The sequence below is a fragment of the Manacus candei genome, unplaced genomic scaffold (assembly GCF_025592945.1).
Source record: "Manacus candei isolate 608988 ecotype Guabito, Panama unplaced genomic scaffold, ASM2559294v1 h1tg000005l, whole genome shotgun sequence".
Classification (NCBI taxonomy): Eukaryota; Metazoa; Chordata; class Aves; order Passeriformes; family Pipridae; genus Manacus; species Manacus candei.
The window spans coordinates 14,060,636-14,082,091 of NW_026138053.1; the positions used below are offsets into that span (position 1 = coordinate 14,060,636).

Here is a 21,456-nt window from a genome sequence, read left to right on the forward strand (position 1 = left end):
GGCGGCGCGCATGGATCCGCGGGGACCGCACGGCTAAAGTAGTCCCTCTTTGTTCGGCAGCGGATCAAGCCCATCCGCGGTAGTGTCCCTCCGCCGCGCCGGCCCCGCGCCCGCGCCCGCTCCCGCCCCCGGCGCTGGCGGCGCAGGCGGGGCCGCCGGGGCGGGGCCGCGGCCCTTTGTGCTCCCAGAATGCACCAGCACCTCCTCCGCGGGAAACAAAAATGGCGAGGGGCTGCGCCGGGGCCGGGCTGCCCGTGAGCCGGCTCTGACCCTCCCTCGCCGCCCGCCGCCGCGGGGCCGCGCCCGGGGGCCCGCTGTGCACCGAGCACCCGGCCGCACCGCACCGCGCCGCCGGGGGAGGCTCCCGAGCTCGCCCATTTCCCTGTATGAGGCGGTTGGCACCACTGGAGAGACCGAATGAGGTGAGGGGTGGGGGGGAGGGAGGGGCGGCCGGGCCCGCGCGGGTCGGGGGGGGGCGATCCCGCAGTCCGGGCCGGCGGTGCCGCGTCCCGCATCCCTCTCGCGGGGCGGGGAGCGGGGAGAGGGGCCCCGCTCCGGGGCGGGGGGCCCCGAGGCCTTGGGGGAAGGGGGAGGGAGCTCCCTGCGAGCGGCCGCGGGCAGCGAGCGAGGGGTCAGCGGTGCTCTCGGTGACCAAAACAAAGGCGGGGAGGCAGGGCCGGCCGGGGGGGCCGCGGCGCTGAGGTGCCATCAGCCCCCGCCAGCTGTATTTTCGCCTTCACCTTTGAGGATATTGTCGAGGCAGGCTGCGTTTTCTCGAGTGCGGAGAGAGCAGCACAAAGGGCTGCTGATGCCCGCTGGTAACTTTGGTTTTGGTTTCTTTTTGTTGTTTTTTTTGTTTGTTTGTTTGTTTGCAACGCCTCACCTCTCCGTATCTGTCAGGCTTGACGATTTGAACGTGCACCGTAGGTTTTTAGTCCACCAAAATGCGGTAACTGTTGCTGGCTGAAAGGATGTGCAGTAACGCGTTTTCTTTTCTTTGGTATTGAATTCTCTAGGAAGAAAGGGCTGATACTTGCGTTTGTCAGAGAGAACAATATGGTTCTGTGCTGGATGCTCTAGACACTGCTATTAGTGTTGAAATACGAGGGGTTGTCGTTCATCCATGGAGTATCAGGGTGCTATTAAAAGAAGAGGGCCTGCATGCTTAAATGAAAGGGTCTGCGAGGAAAGCAGTGTGGCATTATGGCTGTTTCTGGATTTTGTGATGGGTAGGCCCAGCTCATAACTTTGAAAGGTAAAACGTAGTAATGGATAATGGCATGATTTTCTCCTGACTTAGTGTAAGGGAACATGATCAATGATATACAATTAACCTGGCAAAAACGTGGGATAATAACCAAACAGTTTTCTTGCTCTTTTTTCTTTTGATCTGTAATCAGGTTGGTAAAAGTTAACACGTTAATATTTGTCCCTTTTTTGAGATCTCAAATTACATTTGCTTTGAAAACATTTGAGGTTGAAAGAGGAAAAACAGTTTAGTTTCTGTATTATTAGAGTACAGGTTAATGAGTTCATAGCTTTTCAGTGAAAGGGGAATAAGGGAACACAGATTGAAAAGATGAAAAAGGTGCATAATATAGTGAAAATGAGAAGGATCTTTGCAAGGAGCTACAAGCTGTGAAATGTGAATCTGTAGTGAGAGTATAATGTTTTTCACAGTTAACCCTTATTTCATCAAATATAGATGTGTGGCTTCTCAACAACTTGCTTTTTCTGTTCTGGGAAGAATTTTAAATCAGATGTAGATGCTTCTCAAAAGTTGACTTAATATGGCTAGTCAGCAGTTATTGAGGTGTGTATATTTTTTAATAGATGAACGACACATGTATTGGTAGTATCAAGTTATGTTTTCCTTCCCTGCTTTAGGAGATCAGGTAAAATTTATGAGGAGAGCAGCTGTAACAAATATGCTATGGTTCATTTCCTGGTAAGGAGTGGACTTCTGTATTCCCTGGAGATAGATGTGAATTAATATAGTACTAGAGGCAGTAAAGCATATTTTGTGCTCCTCATGTGACTTATGGAGGAGAAAGCCTGGAGAGAAGAAGCACATGTGATGAGAAGCCAACACGAATCTTCGTAGTTTGTGAATGAACAGCACTTTTTGTGTGACTGGCCTCTGAGCTTGCTGCAGAGTTGGTTTCACCTTCTTTACAGGCCTTCCTTGCAGGAAATGGAGGGGAAGTGTGTCTTTGAACAAAACGCAACAGGAGAAGAATTATAAAACCACAGATATTGCTGGAGGTATAATCTCCATGGAGGAGTGAAATCAAGCAGCTTAACTTTCTTTGAGGAGAGTTAATGATAAGAGCATTCCTGATGAGTCTGGACATACTTCATTCACTGAATATCTTAGACGATAATATTACTTTATTTATGTTTTAGATCTATTTATTTTTTTAATTCTGTGGAGTGCTTATGAAGGTTGCTGCTCTTGTAGATGAACCTTAAAGAAGGAGACTTGTCTTTATGGGGGTTTGGTCACCTCTGAAATACTCTTTATTCCCCACCTCCCCTCAGTGCAAGTCAACATGTTGTCATTTCTTTTCTGCTTGGGTGCGTGCTCCTACCTCCCTTAGGTATGTTCCTGCATGTACTGGAGAAACCCAAAAGGCAGTTTCTGTACTCAAGGAGGTGCTGAGTGTACAATTAAGGGAAATTCTGGTCTGAAAAGGTGTATTGTGACCTGATAGCATTGTTTTCTCGTACTGTGTTCTGTTTCTTCTCTTTGTGTGCAAACACATGATTGATCCCAAACAAATGGCTTTTGCAGTACAGGGCTGCCCTATCCAGTTTCCCTACATACTAAATATGTAAGGAAAAATGTTATTCTGTAGTGATCTTTTAAAGTGTAATACTCTCACTGTGCATATCAAACAGAATTAGAACACTTCTAGTTAGTTAAGGTTTCTTGAGGGAGAACATGAGAAAGTAAAAACAAAATCACAAATGATTGTGTAGTATTATGGACACGAGAGTCACTTATTCCAGTGACTACCTCTTTTTAATAGTATGAATCAATCTTATTAAGGGCAGTCATACTTCACAGGCTCAAAATCTGACTCGGGTTAGAAGGGGTCTTGGGAGTTTTGTAGTCCTGCTCAGCTTAGCATCAGCCATGAGGTCAAACCAGGTAGCTTTATCCAGTCAGCCCTTGAAAGCCTCCAGTGACAGAGGCCACACAACCACCCTGTGCCCCTGTTCTGCTGCTGAACTGCCCCCATGGGGAGGGGGATGTTCCCTCCCTGTCAGAATCTCTCGAACTTATATGTTACCTCTTGTCCTCCTGCTATGCAGTACTGTGAGGAGAGTAATTGCATCTCACCGATCTTCTCCTAGGAGCTGGAAGGCTGCTGTTAGGTCTCCCTGAAGCCTTTTATTCTCCAGGCTGAATGAACTTGGTTCCCTCAGCCCCCTATCATAGGGCAAGTGCTCCGGTCCCTGACTGTCTCTGTGACCCTCCACCAAACTCATCTACTTCGATGTCTCTCTTGCACTGGGAGAACAAAAACACAGTATTCCATCTAGATGCTGTCTAACAAGTTTTAAAGAGACTGTGATTAATCAGCAGTAATGTCATGCTTCCAGAATTTGAACTGGTTATCTCTGGTTATCATAAGTTCTTTCACTAGGTCTTCCTCTCCTCTGCGATACCGCATTTTCCAGTTTTGAGATAGATCTTAAACCTGCATGAGTTCTCTTAGTAGGATGGTCTGTGTGTGATTTCTAATCTGAATTCCCTTCTGATAAATCTTTAAACTCATCTTCCCTTCCGTGTGATTTGTATTTAGTAGGAATAAATGAGTTATCTGTCCCATTTTAATGAGTTTCCTCAGTGGATTAAAATTTTCTCTTAATGTTCTTTGGGCATTTTGTTGTTTTAACTATGTTGTTAAAACATAGTATTTTTAATTAACTTCCAAGAACTAGCTGTACTCATAGGGTAGCTATTACCTGTTACTGTTGCAGCATTTGTGAATCAGGAGCCCTTCTGGAAGAAGTTTGCTGAACTTGCATGGATTGTCAGTGAACCCGTGACTATAGTTCAGTCATGCAGTCTGGCAGTGACAGCTGAAGGAGTTTGTGTCCCAAGTTGCTTGTTTGAGTTTATTCAGTTGTGCTTTCAAACCATTCTATGAAACAAACTGGTGAACTGAGATGGCCGGGGGAAAAAAAAAAACCTGTCAAGGGAGTTTTTTTAACAGAAGTTGTTTCACAGCAGTTGTTCCAACTGAAGGAGTGCAGGAGTATGAATATCTTAAGGAACAAACACTTGGAAGCAAGAGTGCTCAGTCTTTTTAATCTTCCAATCTCTTCACATCTTTTTCCCTAGCTTTTCAAACATATTTTAGCATGCAGACACATTTTACTGACTTCCAGCACTAACTTATGAAATATTGTATGGGTGTGTAAGTACTTTTTGTTTGCATTCTAAGTGCTTGAATAAGAATACAGCACAACATACTTAGTATTGAGTAATGGGTGTAAAGCCACAGGTGCTGTATGATGTGCTGTGTAGCTTGGTGGTGCGAGTTAAATTAGATAAAGCAGATTTTCATAGCAGGTAAGTTTTTCTGAAAAACAAGGCATCGGTTGGATATTATGTGATTGTAAGGTCTTGGAGAAAAGTTTTTTTTTAAGATGAGGAAGTTGTTACTTAAAGGTTGCTAGTTTAGTTGGTAACTATGAATAGCGTGGTAGGAAGGTGCCAGGAAGCTAACTTTAGGGAAAACTTGAAAGCAAGTTTCTGGAAAATGTGGAACCTTTCAATTAATTTCAAAATCAGCGAGCGAGAATTTAATTTCAGTTTGCATTTTAAAATAAAAGTTTTATTTTAATGGTAGGTGTAACTTCTTGGTATTCCATTACAGCTGAGAGAGCTGTGATGAGACAGATGAGTACACTAGTAACATTTTATACATGTAGCTTTTACATTGGTCTGCACTACATTTCTTGTGCAATGGTTCCAGAAGATACTTCAGAGACACCTACTTTAAGTAACTTATGTCCTGTTCATTAAAGTCAGCTTGTTAAAAACGGTGGCTCTTCCTACTTCATCTCCATCAAAAACACTGGGGGAGTGTTTCCCTGAAGAGAAACTTCCTATCCATGTGGAAAGCAACTGTTAAGCTACTGTCAGCCTATTGTGATAACTAACCCTATTTTCAGTCTCTGTGAGATAAACCATAAACTGCCACAGCAGGAGCTGCTTCATGAGCTGTTTAGCCGTCACTTCAGCACTGCTATCACTCACAAAAAGAGCAGTGTGGACAAAGGAGAAGTGTCTGGTTTATTGGCTCACATCTTTACTATGTATCAAGATTCTTCAGTGTCTGAAGCTGCTATTGTGAATTTATGCTGTTGTATAAGTCAGCGTATAGATTCATTAAAGTGTGTTATGCCAGAAAATGATGCACACTTTTTTGTTATCATTTCAATGGGGATGTGGGATAAACTTCAGTACTTAAAAGAATGCTTTTGAAGAATTTTTTTAATATAGAGCTCAGTTGTTTTTTAAATGGAATTTGTGTCTTTTTGCATACTCTGTATGAGATCTTTCACACCTTTTTTCAGGTACTGGAAAAGAAGAGCAAACATTCCTGCCTTGTAGCTGCTTTCTCTGGGCTCTTAAACCAGATAAAAATCTGGAAAAAAAAAATCTTTGAACCTTTTTAAGAGAGTAGTTCTGTCAAAACACTTGTAAACCAGATGTTACTGCTGAGAAGGCAGCACAAAATAAGTGTCCTGGGCTGCCATGCTTTTACTCTGTTATTGTAAACTTATTTTGAATGCTGCATGTTCCCTGTCCCATCTATCAGAGGTTAGAGTTGAACTGGGGAAAAGCAGCAGTAACTTGAAACAGCTTTTGCATAAGAAGCAGCGGAATTGATAGGATTCTAACATTGCTATAGCAATGCTCAAACTATATGGGACACCGATTAATTTAGTGCTTTTGTTGGTGCTTTGAGATTAATTTAAATGTTTCTGGTGCTGATGATGTACCTAAGCTATCTTGAGTGAGGTGAAACTGCTCTTTCAGTTGACTGTATCCTATTTAATTCCCTAATCTGTCCTTATGTTTGCATCCTAGTAATATATATTTTAGTTTCTATAGAAAATACATTTAGATATACAAGTGGTAAGTTTATTACATAGTCTCAGATTCTGCCTATTACTTATGAAGATTCTTCCTTGTGCACTATTTGATCCTGTTTTATAATTTTCTATATTTTATTCCTTTACTTGGAATATGATGTTTGATAGCTAGTTTGACATAAGAGCATATTCACACATGTAAATAGGCTACATTTTGTGGAATTGTATGAGGAAAAATGATTGATTCAAGTAACTTACAATTTTGGGTTTCATGTATGAAGAAAAGTTGCAAGATCTTTTGTTTTTTCTTCCTTATTATTTTCCACTCTTATTCTAACAGAGAGGAAAATTTATTTTACATGAATTTAACATGTAGAAGTTCTTTCTGTGCTGGAAACCTCTACAACTCTACCTATGGGTCAAGTATTTACCTTGGGTGGTTTCTCCACACCTCAACCTCTCCTTTTTGTTTTGTTTTGATTCTGAGGAAGTGCTGAACACCCTGTTAGTTGTCAACTACTACTCTCCCTACCAAGATAATGCAGTTAGAATTAGTTTAGGACCTTTTTAGCTTCCCTGGAATTTTAGAAAACTGTCGACTGAAGTTTTGCATAAGTAATCCTGTATTGAATGTTTTTTATATGTTCTTTGATGCTTCTGGTGACTTTATGAAGAGTCTCTGAGCTGGAAAGTTTGTGTCTCCCCATCCCCATTTACATCAGCTGATTTCATAGAACACTTTTTTTTTAATAAACTTGTCTTTTTCAAGTTTTGTAGACTTGTGTCATAGCAGAGGCACCACAACTGAAGATGTCTAAAGTCTGAAGACATGAGCAGGTCTTTAGTTACCTAAAGTTCTAAGAGTTAGTCATATTAATATTTAAAATACATGGTTTCTTTACCCTAATTGTGATTACCTTTTTTCTTGCTTCTCTGTCTTTAGAGACTCTACAGCGGTGGGTAATTCACTGGTCCATAAGCGCTCTCCTTTACGTCGCAGCCATAAGAGCTCAGCATCTCTGACCAAGCTGTCCTTACGTGATGGACAGAAAGCCAAAAAGCCACTTTGTAAATTTGAGGAAGGTCAGGATGTCCTAGCTAGATGGTCAGATGGCTTGTTTTATCTTGGAACTATCAAAAAGGTAAACAAATTTTTAACTTCACTGGAGTCTTAAAGTATCATATGTAGTTGAAAATTGCAGTATTATTGTGCCTCTTTTGTAGTATTAAGTATGTTCTTCTGTTTAGTCCTTTTACTCATGGCTTCCACTGTATTTTTGTTTTTCAGATAAACAAACTGAAACAGAACTGCTTCATTATATTTGAAGACAGTTCCAAATCCTGGGTTCTCTGGAAGGACATACAAACAGGCAAGAACTTCAATGAAGTAGTCCTTGTTTAGTATCTTATTTGTTTAGATTACTATATCTGTTAAAATAAATGGTTACATTATATTCTCGTATCCTAAAGAGTGATATGATTTAATGTGATCCAGGATCACAAATTAGGCAAATGGGGAAAAAAAATCTTTTCAAACAACTGTCTATCACTGAAGTTACTTTTTTTTGGGTCTGGTTTTGTTTTTGTCATTTTGTTTTTGTGAGTTGTTTGTTTTTGTCTGTTTGTTTTGTTTTCACATAACTATATACAAGGGAGCGGAGAAGACTTCTAAAAATAATCACATTTGATTTTGTTTGGATGGGGATAGAGTCTATCCTCTGTCTTAACAGAATATTCTGAGCCCTAATTCACACCAAGTTTATGTCCTCCTACTGTTTTCAGTTGAAACAACATGTTGTAAAAATAAACTAAAACCTGAAAAATCTTTAATGGAGTTTTGACATTTAAAAGTAACACCATAACTGTTGCACATAAGAAACCATTACAGTTTTTTGAGTATTCATGTAATATAAGAAATGTGCAATTATCAAGTGAGACACCTATTGTACAGTACCTTTTTGGTTTTCAGATATTTGGAGAGTAGTAGAAGCATGGATGACAATTTCCTCATCATATAAAAGCAATGGAAACCTGAACTGGCTGTCATTGATTCTTGATGTTTAAACTAAATACTGTCTGCTAAAAGGAGAAGCTTTTTATTTATAATAGCAAAAAATCAACTGTTTTATTTCTTAGAAGCTTGTAAAAAAAAAAAATTCTGTTCTGCTTCTGTATAGTACAAGTTCATGATCTTTGATTTGTTTATGGTAACTATCAAAATTTAATGAATGTGTAGAGGGACATTTCAACTCAGAATATTCTGTGATTAAGAAGCTTGTATTTTAATCCAGGTTTTTACATTGATACATGGTATAAATGGAGTAAGATGTAGTTTTGTTTCCAGGTTGCAAGCTTACTTTTTTCCCTTACCTCTGCTGTAACTGTGTGCTTTTGTATGCTTGCAAATATGTATAAGTGGTAATAACATCTTTCCTAAGAATGTTGGAGTTCAATATTAAAGCATCTTGAACAGATCTGTCAAAAAGATGTACACCAAATTGTGTATGTATTTACATGAAAAGAAACACAAAGTAATATAAACATAAAAGATATTTATTAGTTGTTCAGATAGGATTTATTTATACGTATTTTTAGCCAGAATTTACATTCTTTATTCAGTTGTTGAATCTTTATTGTTTATGTTAAGGAACTGTGGACTGCATATTAAGTAGGCAATATAAAGCCTATAAATATCTTATAACTTATGATAAGTAATATAAATATTTGTAGCACAGTCTGTACAAAATGTCTGAATGTATTCTTGGTAACAAGTTTTTCTCTGTAACAATGTGTTTCTACAATGCATGCATCTGTAACTGAAATAAAAAAAAAGCTATACGTGTGGTAACTGTTCCAACTGCAGATATAATCTGAAAAAATCACACTCTCATCTTTGTCTAGGAGCCACTGAAAGTGGGGAAATGGTCTGTACAATATGTCAGGAAGAGTATTCAGAAGCACCGAATGAAATGGTTATATGTGATAAATGTGGGCAAGGTAACTAGATTTTTTTTTTCCTATTTACTGCATTTTAAAAGATGTTTTGATTTGTTTCACAAAGGAGGATATTTGCCTGGCAATGACTGACTGCTCAACTGATCTTAAATTTTGTAGCCCTTTGTGGCTATTAACAGCTCAGTGAATGATGAGAATCCATGTTAAAGGGACTAACACCTGTTCTGTAAGTCAAGATTATTATTTTTCTACTAAGAAAATTTAAAATACCATTTTGAATTTGTTACCAATTTTTTTTTTTTTTTTGATCAGGTTTTCGGCACTTAATGATGGATAGTGCCTTATAGTTGCATTAAAGTTATATGTAGTTAGTTCTGTGTAAGCTTCTTTTGCCATTTTAATAACAGTTTGGCTGATCATTTTTTATACAGGTTATCATCAACTGTGTCACACACCAAATATTGATTCCAGCGTGATTGATTCAGATGATAAATGGCTCTGTCGACAGTGTGTTTTTGCAACAACAACAAAGGTGTGTTTCATATTGCATGCATCTTTGGTTTTGAAATTGAAATAATAAGATAAAGCATTTTTTTTCAGTGATTTCTTTTTTGTTATCTTTGATCTGAATGCAAGTTTTGTATGTTGAGAAGTAATACTTATTTTAGAAATAGGTGATATTTTGCTTTGAAACAAACATGCTAGTATTAAAACATAAATGCAGGTGAAAGTATTTGGCTTGATTATAGACAACTTTTCATAACTTTCAAATTAAAAGCTTTGAAAGTTTCAGAAAGGTATTATTGTTTTTTATAAACTAATGTGTTTGTTTTGGCCCAGAGGGGTGGTGCGCTTAAGAAAGGACCAAATGCCAAAGCACTGCAAGTCATGAAACAAACGTTACCATATAATGCAACAGACCTTGAGTGGGATGCAGGTCATAAAACCAATGTGCAGCAGTGTTACTGCTATTGTGGAGGACCTGGAGAGTAAGTAAATGGATAATATATAAGAGTTTTTCTCTATAATGCAGCTGCAAACTTTGACTCTTTTCTTGTAGACTTTCTTGTGAACTTGTTAGTTTCTGTCCTATTGTGTGTAGGTATTAAAAACTGGATGCAAAGTGGACTTTTGAATTCTTTATGCATTTTTAAGTGTCTCATGGAAAATACATTATTTCTTCTCCCATAAAATATTTAGTTTTGTTTTGATTTTGTTATGTGGCCATCATATAAAATCACAGTACATTGTACAATCAGCAAGAGGCAGTATTTTTCTGATGTTAACTTGGTCATAAGTCACAAAAATAAATGTACCTAGAGATTAGTTTATTAAGTTTTGTTGGAATATGCAGCTGTCTGATTCTACCATAACATCATACCCTGGTTTTCAATCACTGGCAGGGGAAAGATTCTTTTTCCTCTTATGGCATTACAGAGTCCTCTGCTGGTTCTTTTTTACAAGGAAGGCAAGAAGAGGACTTCTAAAGCAGGTAGAGATAGGTACTCTGGTGTCTGCATGAATGAGTGAATGAATAAGATAGCACTGAAGATTTGAGATCAAGGCAAGTAAAGAGTCAAAAAGTCAAAGAAGCAATGTTTTTGAATTTACATTCACAGGACAGAGCTCTGATTTGAGAATTTTGGAGACTTGGACAAACATCACCCTCAGTTTTGCATGGTTCCTTTTCTCAAGGGAAAAGCTGAAAAAGGAAAAGAAAACCCCTGTAAACTATGAGGTTTCTTTTGAGGATTCAAGTAGTTGAATCCCCAGAACAAATGTTTGTGACTTAATGCAGCTGTGTTTTGCTTTGAAAAATAATAAGGGAGCTAATCTGGTATGTCAGAAGGAGTTTTTATGGGGTTACTAAATTCTTATTATTGTGAATTAGAAGCTAGTTGACAGAGTAAATGAAATGTTTATTTTCTTCATTTAATAACTTACTTCAGTCTTCTACTGGACTGCCTTTTATTATTCCTAGTCTCTCTTTTCTAGTAGTGATTCATTAAGGCACTAAATGTTACTGAAATATTCCTAGAGATGGCTGTTTTATAAGCTGTGAAAATCAGTTTGGATCAAAAGATCTCTTGATATTTAATTTAAATGTAACAAAGAACAATTTTCAGTAACTTTTTTAACACATCTTGTTTTTCTTTCTGTTGGTGAAGCTGGTATCTAAAGATGTTGCAGTGCTGCAAATGTAAGCAGTGGTTTCATGAGGCCTGTGTGCAGTGCCTCCAAAAGCCAATGCTTTTTGGTGACAGGTAAGAAAATTAATCTGTACTTTATGGTTGTCTCTATTTAAAATGTGAAGGAAATCTCTCATATGAGCTTTTATTAGAGCAGCCATAATACAACAGTATTTTTCAAAAATGGGTCGTGTTTTGAGTAGATTATACAAAATAAACATGTGTTCAGGTGCCAGGAAAGTGCAATTCTTCATCTCAGTTGAATGAAGGAGGGTGTGGTGGTGGGTGATGGAGATGTAACCAAGGGTTAGTTGAATTCCAACTGTTGCTGACTTCATTTTGTGCATAAGTCCATTATACTGTAGGAGCTGGCAACTGGGAGATGGAAAGCTTTTAAAGCAGACCCCTTTAGTGGGCCTAAGTTAGGATAAGGGCTTTGGAGGTCACGTTTTGTAGGTGACTGATGTCTTACAAACGATGGACACCATGCTTGGAGATGGGCTGTCAGTGAGCATGTGCAGTACCAGTTCCCTGTACTGACTGGGGGGGATTGGAGAGAGCTGGAAGGATATTTAGACTGAGGGGAGCTCTACATCCTCTGTCCATGTGTGATGAGTCAGAACACAAGAAAAAGGGTGCTGGTCTGTGCTTTCATTTTAAGAGGAACTTGGAGCATTTGCAGCAGATGAGAGAAAACTGGAGAAAGGAATCAAGGAGTATCTCACTTGTTATCTATTAGACTTTCTTTTAGCTGTTGGTTGTGCTGGAATATTTGTATGAAAGAGCGGAGTTAGGACCCAGGAAGGCATGGGTCCTTAAAGTACATGCTTACACTGGTGCACAGGGTTTTGCATTTGAGAGAATGGGGTGGGGGCATTACAGAGCATCTTAGCTGACACAGTCACAGGTTGAGGGAGTTTCTCAGGGAGTATGAAACAGTGGGTACCAGGATGGAATTCAAGTACCTTGTATCTGGCCTAGTAAGTATCAGTGCAGATTGTGGAAGTTGCTAAAGTGAGGTGCAGAATAAAGAGACTCACAAATATCATATGGCTGGGTTTCTAGCTTGCTTAACTCTCATTTTTTCGTAACTAGGATGTTAAAACATTGAGAGCATGTGTGTGTAGGGACACCCACCACCCAGACACATGTACATAATACATATGTGTATATTTTTAGGTTTTATACGTTCATTTGCTCAGTTTGCAGTTCTGGACCAGAATACCTCAAACGTTTACCCTTGAGATGGTAAGTATAAATTTTTTTTAAAAAAGGGGTGAGTTAAATACATGCTCTGCTTTTCTTTTTGGTGTTTTGGTTCTCCTTGCTAAAAAGGAAATCCACTTGGTAGCTTGAGCTGTTCCCTGAGTCGTTCTTGCTGTTTATCAGGGCTAAGTTTCATTCAAAGTTTGTCCTTAAATGCAGAGATATATTGTGATTGCATGCTCTTGAGATTTATTTCTGGGATTGTTCAGTGAAGTAGTAAGCAACTACTCGCTTGTTGTATATGTGAAGATTAAGATATCTGAGTTAAATATTTTTTGCAGGCTTAGGATCCTGCCATTAGGTAAACCAGATGTAGCGAGTACTGGAGTACACGTCTTGATACATTTTATAATAGTGTCCTTGATGAGTCTTAGTAGTTGTAGTTTGGAATCTTTGAACTAACCCGTATTAGAAATTATATCCAATTTAGTGTAAATGCGCCTAATGCTAAATATATGGAGGAAATTATGTTGTTAAATGTTAGTTCACCAAAATACTTGCATGAATTCAGAGTTGATACATTCAAATGTGAATTCAGACTTGCTTAAATATCCCATGGTTCAGACCAGTTTTGGAGTTTAAAAGAAGATCACGACAGTGCAATGAAAATGCAGAAATGAGAGTAAAATGCAAAACAGAAGGAATCACTTGAAAAGAAATTACAGAAGCCTTCGTGATGTCTGGATTGAGTGTTTTAAGTTGTACTTTGTGTTTCTCCAACTGTACTGTGATAATATCTTTTCTACTAAATTATTTCAAAGGAAAGTAATTGGAAATAAAATGTGTTTTCTGTTTTTTTTTTTTTAATTCAAATATTCTAGGGTAGATATAGCACATCTATGCCTTTACAACCTAAGTGTTATTCATAAGAAGAAATATTTTGATTCAGAGCTTGAACTTATGGCCTACATTAATGAAAACTGGGATAGATTGCATCCTGGTGAGGTAAGTAGTTGCAATACCCTTTCTTGTTTTCTCTCACAGTGCATGCATATGTCCTGAGAGTTGGCAACCTATGAACTGTCTTAGTCTGCATGTTAAGTCCTTTAGTACCTTAAAATCTGGTAATCCTAAATAATGAGATAAAAAGCATTCTATTTCTGCAAGGAAATTAAGAGGTGTATGTTTTTCTGAGCTGTAAAATTTCTTCAGATTATCCACGTAACTCATTATTTTCATGATGACTCTTAATTATTTATACTCAACTGTGTATACTATTGCATATCTCTATTTGTCTTTCATGTTGTAGTTCTCTTACTACTTTGATATTTTCATGTGCTCCAACCAGAAAATCTAAATGTAGAACTGAATGCAGAGTATGTTGCACACAAAGATATATCCAAGTCTGTAAGATATAACAAAATATTGTACACAAACATTTCTTCTTCCCTTCCCCTTTCAAACAATGGGGATGGTCAGTTTGTGTCCCGGTCTAAAAATTGTTTTGATCCTTTTCCAGTCTGATTCAGCTACTTGTCAAGGCATCTTGTTTTTAGCTCATTTCTAGACTAGTTATTTTTTCAGCTATTTGATAACTGGGCATTTATCTTAGCATTAAAAGAAATCCATTTACTCAAGTAGATTGACTTTATATTTAACCAAGAGGGTCAGTGTAGGTCTTTGTTTCTGCATGTAATGTTAGATGCAAACAACTTATGTCTGAGTTCAAATTGGCACACTGCCAGTAGAGTATGTAGAATATGTAGAGTATGCACTTTTTGTGCGTGAAAATTGTTTAGGGCTTTAAAGTTTTTTTTAATACGGGTGGCATATAAATGGTTTGAAATTTTCTTATCATGAGTACATCCTACTTTTATACTCTTCAGTAAGTTCATACATCTGTAATCCATTTTTACTAGCAGACACAATTTGAGAATCAAATATGTGTTCTTGGTTTAAATGAGTAACTATTTTTAATAAATAATGGAAAATAGTCTGAACATATGTATTTTAAACTATCAGTGTAAATAGTTTGTTAGACAGGCAAACACTAAAGGATTACTAAAAAATTAGTGTCATTATGAATAGATATCTGGTTTACTTTGATATGTATGGCATCTCTTACCTAAGTTATATCAAATCAATAATTCTGTCCTGTCAAGTCTCAAGCTTTAATTAAAAAAAAAAGGCTGCACAAAATGTAATTCTCACACCATCTTTTCAATAGAATATATTACTGTATAGTTTAACAAATATGTAAGCTTTGTTTAATTTTGATTTTTGTTTCTCTTAGTATTGAGGGAAATGTAGAAGGAATTTGTTTGTTCATTTAGCACTTGTCTACTTCTTTCTTTGTGTCCAGCATACTTGCTCTGCTTGTCTCTATAATTCTTAATTTTTCACAGAGAAGATTCCATGTTTTAAAAGCTTGATAGAGACTAGCTCCTTCAGGATTCAGTGAAAGGAGGGAGGTTAGACTGGGTCTTAGCAAAAGGGGCATGAAAATGGATTTACTGTTCTTTTTTTTTTTTTTAGATTCTAATAGCTATTCTGGGTGTTTTCCATATTTTTTTTTTTTTGTATCATTTTGAGTAATGTTGGAAAATTCAAATCTGTAGTTACAATGACTCAAAGTAACTGGAATCTTTCTACTACTGAAGAATTCAGATAGGCTAAATGATTTCTTACTACTTTACAGCTGGCAGATACACCAAAATCTGAAAGATATGAGCATGTCCTGGAGGCATTAAATGATTACAAGACCATGTAAGTTATTGATACTTTTGCTTTAAATGTTCACCTATTTAATCTGACCTAGATTAGTCTTCAGTCTAGGTGATAATCGCTTTGGCCACAGAAAACATTTAAATTTTAATTCTGTGTCTATTTCAAACTATAACATTATGTAACTATTTGAGTGGAACCCAGAGCATGAGAAAAATTGTTGTAACTTCCATCCTCTTTCCACTTCACATTCTGTACTTGAGAGTGAGGATTGTGTAAAGTAGCATTTGAATGAATATTCTATTTGCATAGTTTTGTTTGCACGTACACTGTTATTTTGAAAGTTGCTTTCCCTGTGATCAGAATTATAACAATTCGTTTAAAATTGTCAAGGTTTATGTCTGGAAAAGAAATAAAGAAAAAGAAGCATTTGTTTGGTTTGAGAATTCGCGTTCCTCCTGTGCCACCGAATGCTGCTTTCAGGGCTGAGAAAGAACCAGAAGGAACTTCTCATGAGTTCAAAATAAAAGGCAGAAAGTCATCTAAACCCATTCCAGATGTGAGGTAAAATAACCCAGTCATTCTGGCAATGGGGCTACTTTGGGCATTTTTTTGGTACCTACAAAAAAGACCTTTTCATTGGAGAAGAAATTTTTTAAAAAAAACTGTAAAGGTGGATTATTTGTGAGAACAAGGTTTTAGAACAAATGTAGTTAACTTTCTGTTAGGATTCTTCTAAAAAACCAACATGAAATTTAGCAATAGAAAATATGTCGACTTTACTACCATTTGGGAAACATGATCTCTTGCCTTTCTGGGTCTCTTAGGCAATAATCTAACTAGAATTCTGAATAGGAATTATGTTGTGAAATTGTAACTTGTATTAGTAAGTGTGCCATCCTTTTGACCAAGTGTGTTCATATGAATAAACAACATTTAACACTTGTTTGTTCTTCTCAACATGTGGGAATCAGTAACGTCCCTAGAAATATCTTGTATCTGTTAATGTTATTATGCAGACAAAAACATGTAGCTTTGTAGCTGACAATTTTAATTTGTCAGAATAACCTCATTTAGTACAATGTTTCAGTAACAGACATCTGTGTGTTCATTGCCAAAGGAAATATTAAATGAAAATTACCATCAGTAATACAGAACAAAATACAAATTTTCTTCTAGGGAACTAAGTAACGGTATAGAGAAAAAGGGGAAAAAAAAATCAGTAGGTCGTCCACCTGGTCCCTATACAAGGAAAATGATTCACAAAACTCCAGAGTCGTCTCCTCTGGTAAGAATATTTCTTCCCCCTTCCCCTCTTCCTTCTAACTGCATCGTAATTGTTGAAGAAAAACATAATAAGTTAATATGAATTGTGATATTCCCCCACTAATTCTCAAACAAAATTGGTACAACAATCAAAACCTAAGCTTAGGTATCTTTTTTTTCCCTTAGGATAATGAACCAGTTCCGATGATAGAGAACCCAGCCTTGGAATTACCCTGCACTGTTGGGTAAATTTAAAAAAAAAATCCTGTGAAACATTATAATACCATGTAATTTATCTCTTTGCTTCTGAAGTGTCAGCTCAGTTTTTAATATAAGATTATTTTCATTGCATGGCAATCCTGTTATCTTGCAAAACAGGAAATCTGATGGAACTGCACATTCATCCAATACCTCAGATGTGGAATCCACAGGTGCTGCCAGTATGAAAGAAACTACCTCATCTAGCATTTCCAGACATTATAGGTAACTATTCAGTTACTCTATCTGCTATAAAGATTAAGATTTGCAGTATATGAATTTTAATATGATTTTCTCAGAGTAGAGCTATAAATTGCATGGGGAAATCTAAAGAAATAGGACAAAAGAAAACCAGTCTTGATTAGTTCTGCGTACAACTCACAGGGTGAGGAGTTTTTGGTGCTTGCCAACTGTTGTTCTTTGATGTAAAATGTGTAGCTAAGTTATGTTTGCTTAAAAGAGTTAAACTCCATAAACACTTGTTGAGCTTAGCTTTCTAATAAAGGCCACAAAAGAACTGATGTGTACCCTGAATTAATTTTAGCAGCTTTTGTTTTTGTAGGTTTGTGTATTCATGTTAAAGAATACTAAGTATGCTGTGATTTTCTATAGTCAGTAGAGCATGAAAAAATTCTGGCACGGTTTTCATAAATAAATTATTAACTACAGTTGACTTTCCTGCAAATAAATTACTACTTGAACTTTTCTCTCTCTTGAGTTAAGCAAACATAAATTTCTTTTTTATTGAGGTACATGCATTCTACTACTTTGTCTCCTCTTTCTGGTGCATGCTATCAAGTGCTTTCATGAGTCAGTTTTGTGTGCATTACTGCTCTAAATAGTCTGCTTTCAAAAAACTCATGTTTAGTGTTCTGAAATTTTTACCTAAGTGCCATACTTACAGTTACCTATTTATAGGCAATAAGTATTTTTATCAGTGAAAAATAGAACAAAAGTTATTTCATGAGTGGCGTGGAAATAGCTGATGGTAAGGCATACATTTTGAATATATTCCTTGGAGTTAATGCTGTGGGGTTTTATTTTCAATAGTTTATCTGACTCGAGAAAAAGGACTCGTACAGGAAGAACTTGGCCTGCTGCAATACCGCATTTGAGAAGGAGAGGTCGCTTTCCACGAAAAGCACTCCAGACTCAAAATTCAGAAATTGTTAAAGATGATGAGAGCAAGGAAGATTACCAGTATGATGAACTCAATACAGAGATACTTAACAATTTAGCAGATCAGGAGTTGCAGCTCAATCATCTAAAGAACTCCATTACTAGTTATTTTGGTGCAGCAGGTAGAATAGCTTGTGGGGAAAAATACCGTGTCTTGGCTCGTCGGGTGACACTTGATGGAAAGGTGCAGTATCTTGTGGAGTGGGAAGGAGCAACTGCATCCTGACTGTAGGACTGAACATTATGTTCACTGCACTGTCATCTGTAAGTACAGTTCATAATGCAGAGCCACGAGAGAAATGGTCTTTAAATGTGTTTCTAAAAAAAAAAAACAAACAAAAAACCACAAAACCTTTTTAGCCTTAACATGTAATTGTTATCATTACAGCTCTTGTGATAAAGACTTATCTTTTTAAAATCTGATCTGAGACTTAAATTTTTTAATCTGAACATTGTTAGATTGTTTTAGGTTGGGATATTTTGGGTTACAATTGCTTAAAAATGTGCATGGTGTTTAAAAAAAGATGACATTTTCTAGAGAACATTCCATGGATACAGTTATTGTGATTTAGAGAAAATATTATGTAGATAGCACAAATATTTGAAAAATCTTGGTTTGTTTTCTTACCCAAATGTTTGCAGAAATGTATTTCTATTTCAATACTTTCTAGATTTCATAAGTGCAGTGTATATAATGCCTACTGAAGACTGTAAAATACTGAAGTTTTCTTTCAAACAAAGTGTAAAAAAAAAAAAAAAAAGAAAAATATATTGAGCCTGTAAATTGCTCTGTGACCAGACTTCATTGTCTTCTTAATATATTCTGTGTGTGTGTGCGTGTGTACGTGTGTGTGTATATACATATGTGTATATGCACACACCTCCCTGTGCGTGTATATATATGTGTGACTGTGACTATGCAATACAAATTATGGGATTGGGCAGCTTCTGAGAATTCATCCCATAATTCTTTTTTCAGGAATAGTTGCCAGTATTTACACAGCAGCATTTCTTCTCAGGCTTATTGGGTGCTGTTGCTTTTTATGTACTAAGGAAGAGTGTCCAACCAGTGCAGTGTGTTCTGGCAATGGGTGCAGTCATTGACATTCATGTGCTCTATACTCCATTATTTTCCATTTGTCAAAAAGTAAGGCAGGATCTGAACATTTTGAAATGAACTCTACTGGAAATAACAATGTGCAAGTTCTTGTAGCACTCTGATTGTAAATTTTGTGTCCCCATTATAAAGTAAGTTGACAGCAGTCACATGCAGGATTTCTGCATACCTGTAGAAACAGTCATATTTTGATAAATGTAGAATGAACTAAGTGTATTATTGCACAGGGTCAACAAATGTTGCCATTTGAAGTAACATTACTGATTTATTACAACATTACCTCTTTTGTGTTTATAAAATGTACCAAGTTTTAAATCGAGGAGTTTATTTTACTTGTTTAAAAAAAAGTCAAAAAAGTCTCTTGCCAGTATTAGGTGTTTTTTCTTTGTCTGCTACTTTTGAGGGGGTTTTAGCCAAAAAGTAAACAGAAGAATATTTTTACTTTGGTGGTTATTCACTGTACTGTATAAGGTTAGATTTCTTACATGCTTACAGTTTACCACCAAAATAAAATTATGTAACATTAACAAATGACAGAGTGGTTTAAAGTGTACTACCTGGGTTAGTACCTATTTATTCCATTACTTGGTTATTTGACTTTTTCTGCTCATCTTGAACATCTTAAAAAGGTGATTATTTTTCTGGATTTTTTTTTCTGTCACCTTATAGCCAAAGGAAGCAGAGAAAGCTTTTTTCCTGTGCTTGGATTAAGGCTGGCTGGGTTATATTAGCTTTATAAAAATGCTAATTAAAAACTGCCACTTCTGTTTACCTTCACTAAAATGTGTGGGGGTTTTTTCTCACACCCTCAGCTATTAATTTAATGTTGCCTTGCCTATAGCTGCAATATTTTGATAACACAGCAACTTCATGTTAATTTTTGAATGTTTATATCTTGAGATAATGCAAAATGTTAAGCCTTTGTAACCTTACTCACACCATCTGTATTTGTCTTTATTGTTTCACTTTATCCAAGTCCTTTAATTCTAACTGAACACCAGCAGTATTTTTCATAAAGCTTCGTTTAAAGATAAATATTGGAATGTACTTGGGGATTTCAGTGGGGATGGGGGGGGGGAGAGAAAATATTTGTCAAACTTAAGCTGTCCATAGACGTAACTATTGTGAATGTCATTTCATTTTATTATGGTGGTTGATTTAACTCTGATGTTCAGTTTGTATTTTTGGAATTGATTTTTTTTCTTAGAATTAAAAGACCAACATTAAATGTGTGTATTTTTTGAGAGAGAAGAGAGTTTTGATTCTGTATTCTTGTGAAGCACATACTTGGTGGCATCCTCCCATCCATTATATCCCTATCTCTAGCTTTCCTGTTCCTGTCCTGGAGACACTTGCCCTGCACATAGACACTAACTTGTGTTCCAGCTCTGTTTGAGGGTTGCTTTATTACCTACAAGGTGTCATGTACTGGAAAATGCTGCAATAGTGCTGCTGAAGATAGGGTTAGAGGAGTAGTTAAAGCACACCTACAAATGCCTTTTTCATTTTATGTGAATTTCATTGTATGTGGTAGTGATGTGTCTAAAGGAAAAGACAAATGTTGCTGTATGTAATGATTTCATTTTGATATAACTCGCTCACTGTATGTATGCATGTGTGTAAATATATGTAATTCAGCTTTGTTGTGGTCACTGATTTAGAATCATTTCTATGTGTATGAGATCTAATATTTTTCCATTATATATTATTTGTATTACAGTAGTATTTAGGTAGAAGAAGTCTCTTGTGACTGTTCTAAAAATATAGGTATTGCATGAACAAGACAGCAAGGAAATAATGGCCCAATACTGGCCAGAATTGTAAAATAAGCGTCGTAGCAAACTATTTGTCAAATCATTGTTCTCACAAAACTTCAACAGAAAATTTAAATAAAACTGTGCTTTTTTATGCATAACAGGCAGTTTGAGTGAGATTACGAAGGAATTTGAAAAACCTCTCAGAGTGGTATGTGAAATGAAGGTCAATGTTTTAATTTAACATGAAGTCAAAAAAAGGCATTGAAGGTGACAACGAGCACTTTATTGTCTAGGGAGGGGGGAAAGATAATTTAATAAAAAGAAAAATGGTTTTGTCTGTGGAACATCCTATTAAAGTGATCTTTAGTGTTATATTTTAAAAGGAAATTGGTGAATTGAGATGGAACTTGCCAAGGCTGAGGAAGGAGGAATAGTCAGAACACAGTGATAAGGATGAACTGGACAGGAACATCAGCTCTGTGCACAGAGGGAAGAGGATGAATCTTGCAAATGCTATGCAGGTAAAATTTTCAGGCACATCTCTAGTTCCCTCACATCTGTCTGAATGAAAAGTAAAATTGCAGTTAAGGGTATCAAGTCAAGGCAGGAAATTATATTCTGTAGAAATGGAAAAAAGGATGCTGAATTTGTTTGGTCAATGCTGAACTTACCTGATGGCTAAACACCC

General features: G+C 36.8%; 1 protein-coding gene across 1 annotated transcript; it reads left to right on the forward strand.

Moving 5' to 3' along the window:
* The first annotated feature begins 197 nt into the window (after positions 1 to 197).
* On the forward strand, positions 198 to 19,782 carry MTF2 (metal response element binding transcription factor 2). The gene is made up of 15 exons (XM_051808628.1): positions 198 to 422; positions 7,061 to 7,259; positions 7,406 to 7,487; positions 9,019 to 9,114; positions 9,504 to 9,604; positions 9,913 to 10,061; positions 11,241 to 11,336; positions 12,441 to 12,509; positions 13,349 to 13,472; positions 15,166 to 15,233; positions 15,585 to 15,755; positions 16,371 to 16,479; positions 16,644 to 16,702; positions 16,836 to 16,940; positions 17,766 to 19,782. Exons 1-15 carry the CDS (start codon positions 418 to 420, stop codon positions 18,118 to 18,120), a joined length of 1,788 nt encoding a protein of 595 aa, XP_051664588.1. The 5' UTR covers positions 198 to 417; the 3' UTR covers positions 18,121 to 19,782.
* The last annotated feature ends 1,674 nt before the right edge of the window (positions 19,783 to 21,456 follow it).